General features: G+C 41.5%; 1 protein-coding gene across 1 annotated transcript in view; it reads right to left on the reverse strand.

The window, feature by feature from the left end:
* Positions 1–5,050, reverse strand: part of HEATR1 (HEAT repeat containing 1) — a 35,269-nt gene extending 30,219 nt beyond the window's left edge. Inside the window, exons 1-5 of the mRNA XM_057414560.1 lie at positions 4,765–5,050; positions 2,872–3,088; positions 1,792–1,933; positions 1,169–1,270; positions 315–455 (exon numbers count right to left, since the gene is read on the reverse strand). Of these exons, the coding sequence (XP_057270543.1) occupies positions 315–455; positions 1,169–1,270; positions 1,792–1,933; positions 2,872–3,088; positions 4,765–4,906 (744 nt within the window). The 5' untranslated portion in view covers positions 4,907–5,050. The remainder of the gene's footprint in view (positions 1–314; positions 456–1,168; positions 1,271–1,791; positions 1,934–2,871; positions 3,089–4,764) is intronic.
* Between the last annotated feature and the right edge of the window lie 8,392 nt (positions 5,051–13,442).

The raw sequence follows: 13,442 nt of genomic DNA on the forward strand, positions 1-13,442 counted from the left end.
GGAAATAGGATATTAACAGGGGCTGTCCACCCTGACTCCATTTCCTCATCATTTAGCACAAGCCTCTGAAACAAGGCTAATTCAAACTGTGTATCCATTTCTCACAGTTCCAGTCCTCATGCATACAGTTCTTAAGTCTTCATCTGAGGTGTGAAAAAACACTATCCATGGACCTTTACCTGCCTGATGTTTCAAAGCAGGCCAAGTGATATGATAAATTTTACTTGGAAAGTCCCTCTCAAATGTTAGCTGCAGATGCATGTCTGCAGAACACAGTACACTTCACACAGGAAGCAAAACAAAGCTTCAGGTACCTTTTGAATGTAAGGAAGCAGCATAGAGACTATAGTGTTTGTTATCTTCTCTGCGGCACCAAGAGCTGATACAATGGTGGAGGCATAAAACACAAGCAGAACTCTCAATTGAGCTGAGTTGCCAGGACACTCTGAAAAGACCTGGACCACAGAGAAATCAGTTGTTCACACATCAGGAAAAAAGAAAACACACATACAGCTTCCTCACAAACCAGCAAAACCTCAGAACTCCAGCATGTAAGATCTACCAGCTCCTGCTGGCACCACTGAAGTCACCATCTTATCCTAGCAGTAACCCCCACCAGAGGTTACTGCTCCTTCCTGTAGATGAGGTAGAAGTAACATATTCTAGCTCTCTAAATAATTTGAGCTGTCACACATCTTACCCTTCTGACACTATAAAACTAGTTCTCTATTTGGCATTAACTGAAAAAAAAAACAGATAAATTTACTCACCTCCTAACATTCTGAAGTTCTCATTAATATTTGAATATGTACATTTGAAACACCTATGACAACCCTCAAAAAAGATACCCAAATTCCAATCAGTTACAAACTAATAGCAGAAATTACTTTATTATAGAAATTAAGACAATGAAGTACTTTGAAGTGATACAGTATCGTTAAATAATACAGTATTGCCAAATTGTTTTGTCATGTCTCATTCCTTACAAGAATTTCTGATAGACTGTCTGTATAAATAATAAAAGATATTTTCATATTATTTACTAATAAATTACTCCTTATACTGTTTGATCTGTAATTCAAACTATCAGTAAATAGCGTAACATTATACAAAGATGGGGAAAATCAAGTGATAACAAACAAATAATCTGCCAGAATAAATGAACAACCTTCACAGATTTTGCCACCAGCCTGCAGATGAAATCCATGAAATCCAGGTCTTTGTAGCAGTGTGTAATGACAGTACCCCTTGCCAGCGGGACTCCGGGTTTCTTTACATGGTGAAGAAAGTAAAATCAGAACACTCCAAGGTAAAGTGAAGCACCCGAAGCAAAAATTAATATAATCTCTAAATTAATCCTACTGATAAGTTAACATCACTTAAACAGAAACAAGCAATGGAAACCCGCACACCCCTCTGGAATTTTTTGTACCTACATTCAGACAGACAACTGAGAGCATTACATGTAATCTATATTCAAATAAACATGAATTCTAGTAACTGACATATCTTCCTAGTAGTAGCAAATACTTGCACCCTAAAAGCACACTTTAAGTTTGCCCAAGCAAAGAGTAATTACAGTCAAAGCTTTTTATAAGTAACTTTATATTTGAACAAAGATAGGAGAAACAACAGGTGGGCATCCAGGCTCCAACCCTGCAATTAAATCTTTCCATACAGTTCTACAACTAACCACATGAACAGGTGGACCTGTTCATAAACCCAGTAAGAGAGTTATTATTAATAAAGTCACTCATGTTTATCCTAGCTTGCATCTGTTCAATACTTTACCCTTATTGGATCCATCCAATGCCATTTATGAGTTGGGCTTGTTATATTTAAAAGCTGAATAACTCTCACAAATAGATTAGTCTCGTGATATGGCAGAACACAACCAATCAAACTGTCTTGATTGTAGAGATGGATGTGAAATCTAAGGGAGAAAAAAAACCCCAAACAAAACATTACATCCGCCTTGTGTATGTATACATATATACACACTTGGTTTTTTAGCAAGATGAGAGATCACTTCCACAGTGACTCAGACATATGGTCCACCTACAGTCCAGAATCCCAAGGTGGCCCCTAGCCTGCATGTGCTACAGGAGAGAAACACTGCTAGCAATTTTTTCCTCACTCATTTTAGACTCCTACAGAACTTCAGATTGCCGTATTTTCTTCTGCATAGATTTCAATATTAAACCAAACATTACAATAATCTAGCATGAATTTCAGTATAATACATATATTGGAAAAAAGTTGTGATTAACAGGCTGTATCGACAAAATCACCCACTCTCCCATGACATATTACATTTTCTGCATCTGGACAGGAAAATGTATATAAATAAATACAACACCACTCACAAAATAATCGGTTTGTTTTTTCTTCACACCTTTCTCCATAACCCTGAAACAAGAATACTTAGCCCATGTTATAATATAGGGGCATGCTAGCCATGGTTCACAGTTAATACTGAAAATTAGCCATCTTACACAGCCCATTGCTAAAAGTGTATTATGTAAATGCCTCTCTAAGTCCTCTGTAACACGGCTAGAGCTGGGCAAATTTGGTGAAAACTAAGCACAGAAATAATTGCTTTTATACAGAATATCCTGACAAATCAAAATTTTCACAGAGATTTATCAAAATAAAACATCTAATTGGAAAACAAGACCATCTGGCCCCATAAAGACTAAGCCTGTACATTTTAAGATTTTAACCTCGGTTTTGGTTTGTTGTTTTTGTGGTGGTTTTTTTTTTCCTCCAAAAAACTAAAGTAACATTATTTGAAATTATTCTAATTAGGGAAAACAACCTGACATTTCTAGTAGCATTATCTGTTGACATGTAGGATATTCAGTGGATTACCTGTGAATCAGCCATTCAAGGCACTTCTGGGCTGGTTTAAGCATAAAATAAGGGGACAGGTGAATCAGAAACAATGAAATATTCTTATTGAGCTGCTGATTTACTGCCTTAGACTGAACACTGCGTTCCAGGCCTTTGGACGTGGAACTAAACAAACTGGACTGGAACACTTCAAATGAAGGATCAATTCCAATCAGTTCTTCTAAGCCAGTGCATCCTGTGGAAAAAAAAACCAGAAGAATGCTTTAAGTGCAACAGTTCTCTTTCCTAGTCCTACCCACTTATCTCCTCACTGATATGTCCAACTTCTTTGCTATACTGGTATACATTACAGTCACTAAGAACGCTAAACCAAATAGTAAACAGGTCTAACAACAAGATGTTTGCTACGCTTAAAGTATTTAGCTGACAAAGAACTCTCACAGGTAGGCAGCAGGCTGAGAAAGGTGAACTGTGCTCTCCATTTGCAAGAGTAAGTACTACGTACAATTCTGAGCTCGTCAGTAGGAGAAAAACATTACCATATAGGAGTGAGTCCAGCAGAGGAACGCGAATATGGCAAGGGGAATGGAAAATAACACAGAAGGAAAAGAAGGAACTGAGTTTGTTCAGCCTGGAGAAGACAGAATCAAAACGAAATCTTCCTGCTAACTACTTAATGGGATATAGTGTAGGTTTTCTAGAAGAGGGAGCCAGACTCTCCTCCGAGATCCACAGCGGAAGGATGGGAAGCAACAGATGCAAGATGGAGCATATGAAACTTCCAGCCAACATACAGATTTTATTCTTTTTTTTTAAACACTGGGGTGGTCAAACTGAATTAGAGGCTAAATATTGGATCAGAAACCATAAAACCTCCATCCTCAAACTGAACCAGACACAGCCCTGTAAATATTAATGGCTAATCCCAAAGGAGGCAAATTCAGCTGAAAGAAAGAAACCAGGCAGCTGACTGAAACGTGGGGTTTAAAAATTATTATATGCAGCAGTTCTATAGTAACTATTTAAGAAACCCCAAAATGCTCTGTGTTGCATCAAAGACATACATATCTACAATCTTGTTAGGTAAAACTGATTTACGGTATCAATCTTCATGGTTTTAGAGAACAGTTTTCTTATTCAAGAAGCATCCCATTCCTAGGTAAAGTTCTATATAAAAAATAAAAAGAGATAAGCACAATGGGTTTGAAATTTTTAAATCTCTTCTGCCACTTTACATTACTTGTGGCCATAAAGTTACCAAAAAGCAGGGCATCTCAGCATGTTATCATGAAATCAGAGAATTATGGTTGGAAGGGACCATGGAAGATCTCCAGTCCAAGGTCCCACTTAAAGCAGGGTTAGCCCTGACATCACACCAAGTTCCTCAAGGCATTACTCATTTGCAGTTTTCAAAAGGATAGAGAGCACAACCTCCCCGAACAACCTGTTCAACTGCTTGACTGTCCTCAGAGATAAGATGCTTCTTTTATATCCAGTTTGAACGTCTCTTGTTTCAACTTACACCCTATCCTCCAGCCATACCCTTCTTTGGACCACCTGATCCACTTGAACTCTCCACACAGGTATCCCCAGGCTGCTCCTAGAGCCCTCAAAGCCTTCCCTTCTCCACTTCTCCAGACTGAGACCAGAGATGTTCTTCCCACCAACCTCCCATTATAGGGCAAATTCTCCAGCTCTCACCCACTTTGGGGTCCCCGACTCTTCACATGCCCAGAAATGTGCTCCAATAGGACCCACTCCATTATTTCCCCGAGGACCGGAGTGATGCTGACTACCCTGTAGTTTCCGAATCACCCTTCCAGCTTCTTTTGAATACGGGTTTGGCCCTCCCATTTATCTTTTTTGGGTAGATGATTTTCAAAGTCACGGCATCCGGACAGCCCAACTCACCAATTGCAAAGAACGTGTCCCTGTCAATGGCAGCGGCTTCCTTGCTACTGAACAGCAGCGATGCTACTTCGCTGCGGTTTAGGAGGCTGGGATCATTCTGGGGAAGCGCCAGCCGCTTCAGCTGCTCCGCGAGGGACGTCATGCTCCGTGTGCCCGGGAAAGCAGCCTCCAAACAAACCTAACGAAAGGGAAGCGGACCAGGCCCGCCGGTAACGCAGCTGCACGGACACACGCCGCCTCCCCCCAGCTCCCGCTGCGGGCCCCGCTGCCAGCTGCCCCCCGAGGGGCGCGCACAGGCGGGGATGGTCAGGGCCCAGCCAAGCCGGGAAGACGCGAGACAGCGGCCGGCGGTGACAGCGCACCCGATCCCGATCCCGATCCCGATCCCGATCCCGGTCCCGGTCCCGATCCCGGTCCCGGTCCCGGTCCCTGTCCCGATCCCGATCCCGATCCCGATCCCGGTCCTCAACACCGACCTGGCTCCGCGCTGCACCACTCCACGCCGGACCCCACGTGCCCTGCGCGCTCCGCTAACCCGGAAGCGAAACGGGAAGTTCCCTCCCAGGCCCGGCGCAGAGCCGCTCGCCTGGTCCCGCCGGCGGGAGCGCTGCTGAGAACGCGCTGCCATGCCGGAGGGGGCCCGTGGTGTGTGGGTGCTGCGGGTGCGGCGGGTGCTAAGGGCGGGCTCGCGAGTCCGGGCGGCTGCCTCACAGTGCAGCCCTGGGCCAGGCGAGGGTGTGGAGCCCCGTAGCGCCGGCGAGCGGGTGGTTTGGATGCCGCAGTGCCTGTGAAGAGGTTTTGTGCTGACTCCGGCAAGGCAACATCTCAGGCTGCTGGTGTAGGGGTGTGCGCAACAGCTGATGCTCACCGTAGGATTTTTCCGTATCTGGAATGAGATGGTACTGTCAGGGAAGTGCGGTACTCCTATGAGGAAAAGGAAAGCTACAGCAGTGTGTGTAGGCTAGATCCCAGCTGCAGCACCATGGCTTGTAGGATAGAAGAGCCCTCTAAAAATCAACCAGTCTAGCCCCAGAGCAGGGCCAGTTTAGAGCAAGTCGCTCAGAGTTTTGTTCATGTGCATTTGGAGTATCTCTTTGGAGAATTCCACAGCTTCCCTAAGCGTCTCATGCCAGGTTTGGTTACCTTCAGATTTAAAAGAAATCCCTCATATGAAAACCCATGGTTGGACAGGTTGAATGGGGCTTTGAGCAACCTGGTCTACTGGAAGGTGTCCCTGCTCATGGGAGTTGGAACTAGATCGTCACTGTCCCTAGGAGTGTTCACAAACCGTGTAGACGACGCCCTCAGTGACATGGTTTAGCGGCAGACTTGGCAGTGCTGGGGAACTGTTGGACTCGATGGTCTTAAAGTTCTTTTTCAACCTAGCTGATTCTATGATCCTGTGACTCTATGGCTTGTGACAAACCAGGAGAAGCCTGAAAAAGAAAAGGGGGCAGCAATAAAGCTGACTTCAGTTGATGTCAGCCAATGGACAAAATGGAGCCAAATGTAACCATTCCAACAACCGATCTGTAAAATTATTTCCATATATTTGCTGAGAAGCTGTATAGCTATGGCAGAAATAACAAATATGTTCACATAGTAAAGCTGTCTTTATTGGCAATCATTTAGCATACAGTATAAACACAAAAAGCTGATAAACATTTAGGGTTGAAGAGGATTGTTTAAATGCTTAACTGTATCCATTAGGAGTATCCACTGATTTCAACAAGACTTTGCTTACATTAAGTTAAACCTGTGTAGGAGTGGGATCAAAGGGAGGAAATGAAGCTGGATGTCACTGTGCCTAATTGTATTTACTGGTGCCTTGTCAGCATGTACTAACTATATATCCTGTTATTTCTGACATGGTATTACCTGGATGTAATGACAGCAGCTGCTGACCTGTTAAGGGTTGTTACCACTGGAGTTATAACAACATTAAGGTGTTTGAGGGATATTACTGATTGCTATAGTTTTTCTGATTGTTCTAACACTGAGATTCTGATCATCTGGCAAATGAGCTGGGTAGGGGTGGTGCAAACTAAGAGACCAGTTTATTGCACTTTTCTACATTCCCTGTGGCTTCTGCGCATCTTGTTCCTTTATGAAGCCTTCATGTGACCTTATTTTTAGCATAGTTTAAATCTGCATAAATATGCATGTTTCTGTGTCTAAAAATACCAAACATTAAAATATGCAGATTTCACAAAGGACAGAAAGCTGTTTCTAAACCAGAAAACTAGTAATTTTTTAGCAACATGGTTCATTATTTGAATACTCTAGCCAGAAATATAAACCAGAAGTTTTAAATGCTAAAATGTGTTCAGGTTTTCCAGTACTCCAGGTTTTCTGTGGTGAGCTGCAAGACAAGAGTTTTATACCTTTGTGCTTTTTGTTCCATCCTTATTTGGTTTCAAAGTAAAGCTGGGATTCCCTTTGGAAGCTAATTGGAGGAACATAAATACCTTCTGCAGAAGGAAAAATATTTATTCTTCATTCCTTTTTCCTGGGAAAAATTCAAACCCAGGAAGTCTATTAAGAAATATGCTTAGTTTGCACTGTAATTCTCCACTGGTGAAGCTGAATATCACAGAGATTTCCTCCATGCTGGACTACAAGGAGGTGCTTTTCTGAACTTAAATCCAAGCCGCTTTCAGCTAGTCGCCTTGGTTCTCAGTGCCTGCATCTTCATATAGCTTGTCTGTACAGATGTACAAAGCCATACTACAGCAGAGATCACCTCTGCTGATGGCTGCTATTAAACTGCATTTGACCAATTAGATTGCCTGTTAAAAAATCCACTAATTTTTATATGGAAAAAAAAGATCTGTTTCAAGTGTTTTCTGCCAGCCCATTCACTCATAAGCATTGGTGTTTGAAAAGATTTGACTGAGAATTGCAAACATTATGGCATATTTAATGTTCTTTACATCTGGGTAAATCTGTGCTATTGCTGGGGCAAATATAATTGTCGTCTTTACAGAGAGAACTATCTAGTCTTTATACCCCTTTACTTCCAAGTCACCTCACCAGCTGTGCATATGTAGGGCTATGTCTACCTTGGGAAGTGATGCAACCCAGAAGGAGGAAATCTGTAGAATGATGTGGTGCTGAAGAACCTTCACGGCATGGTGTGTCAGAGGTTTTGTGCAGACTAGATCTTGTTATGCCCTATACACCAAACTCCCATTAGGTACAATCCCAGAGTGCATCTTCTGGTTTGGTTTCATGCGCAGGCAACAGGTGGTGAGGGATTTCATTTTAAAAGGAAAAGAGAATAATTTCATACAGAAAAGGAGTGTACAGTAGCATTCACTAGCAATAGATCAAAATGAAGGTAAGGAATTGAGTACTGCCTATAGAATTTATTTACATACAAAGAGTGCTCTTAAGTACTCTGAAAAGCTTATTAATTCATTTGCTAAGATGATGCTTCTTTTTCCTTCTTGTACCACCTCCTGTAGTCCTGCGAGCCGCCATGATTTTGGATTGCTACAACAGTTTGGAAGGAGATTGAAGGGAACCACCTTCTGTGTGCTTCACTGTCACTTGCTAATACTCTTGGTATGTTCTCTGATGTTTCCCCATGCCATTTCTAATAGGGAGTGTGACAGTGCCTGACATCTAAAATGTAATCTGATTGCAGCATAATGAAGTAATACTAAAATCTTTCTAATATATGTGCAAAGGAGACTGTAACTTCCTTAGAGTGTATCAAGTTTTCTAAATTTTTAAGCAACAATAGATGCTAACAGGTATCTGTGTTTAATGTGGCTACAGGTATGCTAACTGACCTGCAAACCAATCCGTATTCTGGAGCAATGGCTTCCTATTTTGTAAGTAAAGGTATCCTTATTGTCAAAGGACATATCTTGTTTTGCTGTTGATTGTAGGAGGCATGCCAAAGTTTTGTAGTTTTGCAGGCTGTGCAGTTAAATCTGCTACTAGGAGCTAATCTGTGTCCTTTGGTCTTAATTTGTGTAAACATCTGTTCCCTATTGGAACTTTATAATTAAGATTGCATCAAGGATCTCTGAATTTATAGAGTTACTGTAATTATCAGGAAGAACAGTGCTTCATAACTTAAGGCTGCAGTAATGTATTTTCCTCTGTTTTCAGTTCTTTGTAGTCTCTGTGCCAATGCAGCAGTCGCTCTTCACCTCTGGGCATTATGAAATGATGAGACAATACCCTTCTGCAGCGTATACTTTGATAAGGCCTTCAGGCTGTTATTCATTGCCTAAGCTTTTGTTAGAAGCAATGAAATTGGAGCCATTTTATCATGTAGCAATGCAAATACATAAAACAAGAGAGCTAAGATTTGTTTTCCCTACCTACACTTCCTTCCCTAAGGGCTTGATCTTTTGTGCTCACATTAGTGAAACTCAGGGTTAATTCTGATGAGGTCAGTGAAGTTGTATGAATGTGCAGCTGATGTAACTGGAGTCCGAAACAAGCATGATTTGATGATGGTTACAGGGAATTTCAGTTCTCATTGCTGGAACATGACTGAAGGGAGAATAAATCTTCAGCTGAACTGAAGGGCTGGAAGAAGCTTCCATGCTAGGCAGTGTATCAAGCACATCATCGACTTACTGACTACTATGGCAGGCAGAATCACATTTCCCTGGCTTTTCTTGGAAAATCTACTGCAGCTTCCCCCAGCCATAAATTCTCATGTGTAGCTGCATGCCAGATCTAATAATAAATAGAAGCCCTCTGGATGGGGTGATGGGAAGCTATTTTGGGGATTTTACTGTATCAAAGGCTTTCTGATGTGGTAATTGTCGTGTTTAAACCCAGTCAGGCAACTCGTTCACTCACTCCCCCCCTTCTTTCCCTCCCCCTACTCCCGGAGGGACGGAGAGGAGAATCGAGCACACACCCCCCCCCCCCAGCCCAACCAAGCACTGACTGATACCTCCTCCCACCCCGCAGTCTCCCAGCCCTTCCGGGTAACTCCCAGTTATCTCCTGGGCATGACGTGCTGTGGTATGGAATACCTCTCTGGTCAGTTTGGGTCAGGTGTCCTGTCTCTGCTTCCTCCCGGCTTCCCCTCCTCCCTGGCAGAGCATGAGGCTCACAAAGTCCTTGGCCAAACCAAAACATTATTGTTATCAGCTCTGTTCCCAGGCCAAAAGTCAAAACACAGCACTGCACCAGCTACCAAGAAGGAGAAAAATGACTGCTACTGCTGAACCCAGGACAGTAATATAAACTGGGTGCTTTTGCATGAAAATTATTATAAAGGAAGATTTTAAATATGTATTCTGAATAATTAGAAATAAAACCCAAATAAACAAGCTAGCTTCAGCTAGGCACATGCAGAGAAATCATTGGCTTGAAAAGGGTAGGTAATAGTCATCTTTGTAATTTTGTAGGTCTAGTTTGACCCAAAAACATCACAGAGTGTAAGGAAGATAAATGGAGATGGTGAAAAATGGAAGAAAAAAGCAGTCCTTTCAGTGCTGAGCAATTTGATGAATTGTGATTTTTTTTGTTTATTGTTTGAAATCTCAAACTAGAAAGTTGAATTTTAATGACTGCACAATTGCTGCAATGAAAAACAGGAAGATGTCTCATAATTGCTGTGATTGTGATAGTCCCTTGTCATGATGTGGTATTTATTAGGCTGGGAAATATGATACTGTGTGCGTATGTTAGCTGTTTATTATTGTGAAAAGGTACCTGTGCCAGACAATCTACTGAGAGAGTAGGTGTCATAGATGTACTGTGTGGTAGTTGTGGGTCACGCTGTTTAATATATTGGGAGAACTTTGTAATCGGAGTGTAGCAATGTGGCCATTAGGGACTTGAATGTAATAAGCAGTAAGGAGAGTTTTGTGTATGTGTACTAGACGTGTCTCTTCTTTCACAGCAGGGCTGTAAACAGTAAAAGAGACAACAAAATGAAGGATGTGGAGAAGGAAAAAGGGATCAATAGGGAACATACTTAACACAGATACATTTCTTACTGCAGTATGCTGTCTTGCTATCATCTCCTTCAATTGCCAGTTATTCAAACAACTGCCAGGCACTGGAATAGGAGTAGATCTCATATGGTGCAACTATCCATTCCTGATCTGCAGCTGTTGGAACCTCTATTTGCTTGTCAGACAACCATTTGTTGGGGTTTTTTGAAATGCTGAAGGAGAAAGTGTCATTCCTGTCTGGGTGCACATTTCAGCTTTTTTCCAGGTTGGCCATTGGAGCCAGTACTGCTTTCATTTCTTCATTTGCCCCAGTCATTGCCAGTCCATGGGCCTTGTCCATACCTGGTGAGTATGTGGTTTGAACTAGAATGAGCTCCCAACTTTACATGGTAATGCCTGAAAACAGTATGATCCACATTTAGTACCAGAGAGAAGAATATATATCTGCCAGTTTTGCTGTTCCATTATATTCAGTTACACGTTTTTATCTATCCACTTTCAAAAATTTATTTATTTTATATATTTTTTTTTTTGTGTAGGAATGAGTCATGTGTTCATGTAATGTCTACTGGGAACACTAGGAACAACTGAACGTGTTTTAACATATATATATGTGTGTATCTGCATTTCGGTGCCATTTTAAAACATTTTTTGCTTTTGTAGTGCCTTTATTGTGCATTGGAAGCTGTTTATGCTGTTACGCATCTTTGGAATGCTTGGGAAAAGCCCCTGTTATTAGAAGAAATAATGTGTTTGATTTAGATGATGAGGGCATACAACTGAGTTTGCTGGTGGTAAGCCTCGATTTCCAGATTTGCTGATTTACTAGATGTGCCATGTTTACAGAGTTAAGATAGCGGCCCTGCTGTCTCGAGGTGATGTAAAGGCTCTGTGCTGCCTTTCATAAGATAATCTTGACAACTGGAAATGTTCCTTATAACGGCTAGTAACTCTTACTGGCAAAAGTATATGTCAGTGTTTTCTTTGATGCATTTCTTACACTCATTCTGCATACTTTGTGTATGCCGGTGACTTAAGAGAGTTCTCTGCAGAGAAACTACTTGGGAGAGAATTAAAGGCCCAGTGACATCAGAGGCAGCTCCTTGGGCACACTGAGAGAAGGGTGCTGTTTCTGCAGAAGGCTAGACAGGCACTTAGTATACTAGGTAGAAAGGCAGCCTGGTCTTGAACATGTGGTGAAGGGGAGTGTGTGGTGCTAAGAATCACGTGATTCTGCACTGATGCTGATACATCTCTTTTAAATAAGCCTGGCGGTGAGGGATAAAACAGTTCCTGCTGCAATGCTCTCTAATACAAAACCACTTCAAAATCTTACTTGCTTTACTTGTAGTAGCATCCCTTTGGTTTGCAACGCCATCTGATTCTTAAAAGTATGGTGATGTATGTGCCTTGTTTTAGTCTGCAGAGGGGGAACAAAAACGTAAACAATTTATGACTCATTTAATCTTGAAAATGTGCGTTGTCTGACTGTGTCATTATAACACATTTAAAGACTTGTGTGTGAACTACAACAGACAGATCTGAGATGCAAACCATGGTGTTCTTTCTTGAGCAGAAGCTGTAATGGTTATGTAACTGTAAGACCTCACTGAAAACCTTGAATGCTTTCCTTAGTTTTTTTTATTAAATGTCATTCAATTCAGAGCTTATTTCTAATTACTTAATTTATCATGTATTTATAATTAGTTGTAGAGTGTATATCTTAAAAGACCATCAAGATCACAAGTCAATGATTGATAGACTATGCCAGTTAAGTTTCCTAAGTCATCTTAATTCAGCTGTGTCACAATGCAGACCTTGGCTGCATAGCCACAAACTACTTTGTTTCCAGAAATCCTTCTGTTTCAGAGTACTGCATAAGCAATAAACAGTGCTCTGCAGCATTATAATTTCTCTTTTTTGCTCAATGAAGGTCTGTTGCACTCATCTGAAGCATGTTCATGATACATAATTTGTGATTTTTGGCTCTGGTCATCACAGTGTTGGTATTTGTCTTCAAGTATTCCACATCTCTTGGGTATTTGATTTTCACATATTTCCTTATTCTTCATAGCATTAGTATTATTCCTGGCCTACAAAAAGAAAACTGAGGCACATACTCCAAACTGTTCATAGTTCTATTTCCTCATTCAGTGGGTGGTTTTAGGAGAATGAATGCTGGTACTGTGAAGTCTGTCTTTTCCCTAAATATCTTAGAGAGTACAATTGCATACTGTCCTTTTGCCGACTTGGTGTTTTGCACCTTCAGGTCCAGCAGAATCCTGTATTTGTCTGTTATTTCCATCACACGTTGTTTTAAACATTCTCTCCTGCAATTGAAAGCACAGTCTGAGACTCTCCTGACTTCCACACTTGTACTTACCAGTAAAAAATCAGGCCCTGCAAAAATAAGAGTCTGATTGGCCTAATTTTCCACAGATCACCTGTGTGCCAGGTTTACCCATAGAGGAGACGTAATGGGGATTGCTGAGCCATGTGGAACAACTGAAAAGGTGTCTTTGTGTTCTAGAAGTGCATCTGTAGCTGAATAGACTCCCCTAGAGAAGTCCAAGCTATATTTGAACTGCAAAATAAGTGTTCTGCTGAATGCTTTTATCTTGGGAAAAGAGGCCAGGAGAAGATGTGCTCAGACATCTTAACTAAAAAATAAATTCCTAAGTTTGTATAAATACATGTCTTCCAGCCTATAAGGGCAGGTTCAATTTTGTCCTAGTTGCTGAC

This window comes from Pezoporus wallicus, unplaced genomic scaffold, assembly GCF_028554395.1.
Source record: "Pezoporus wallicus isolate ANWC-B61680 ecotype Strahan unplaced genomic scaffold, APGP_CSIRO_Pwel_v1 contig_8042, whole genome shotgun sequence".
In the NCBI taxonomy this organism is placed as follows: domain Eukaryota; kingdom Metazoa; phylum Chordata; class Aves; order Psittaciformes; family Psittacidae; genus Pezoporus; species Pezoporus wallicus.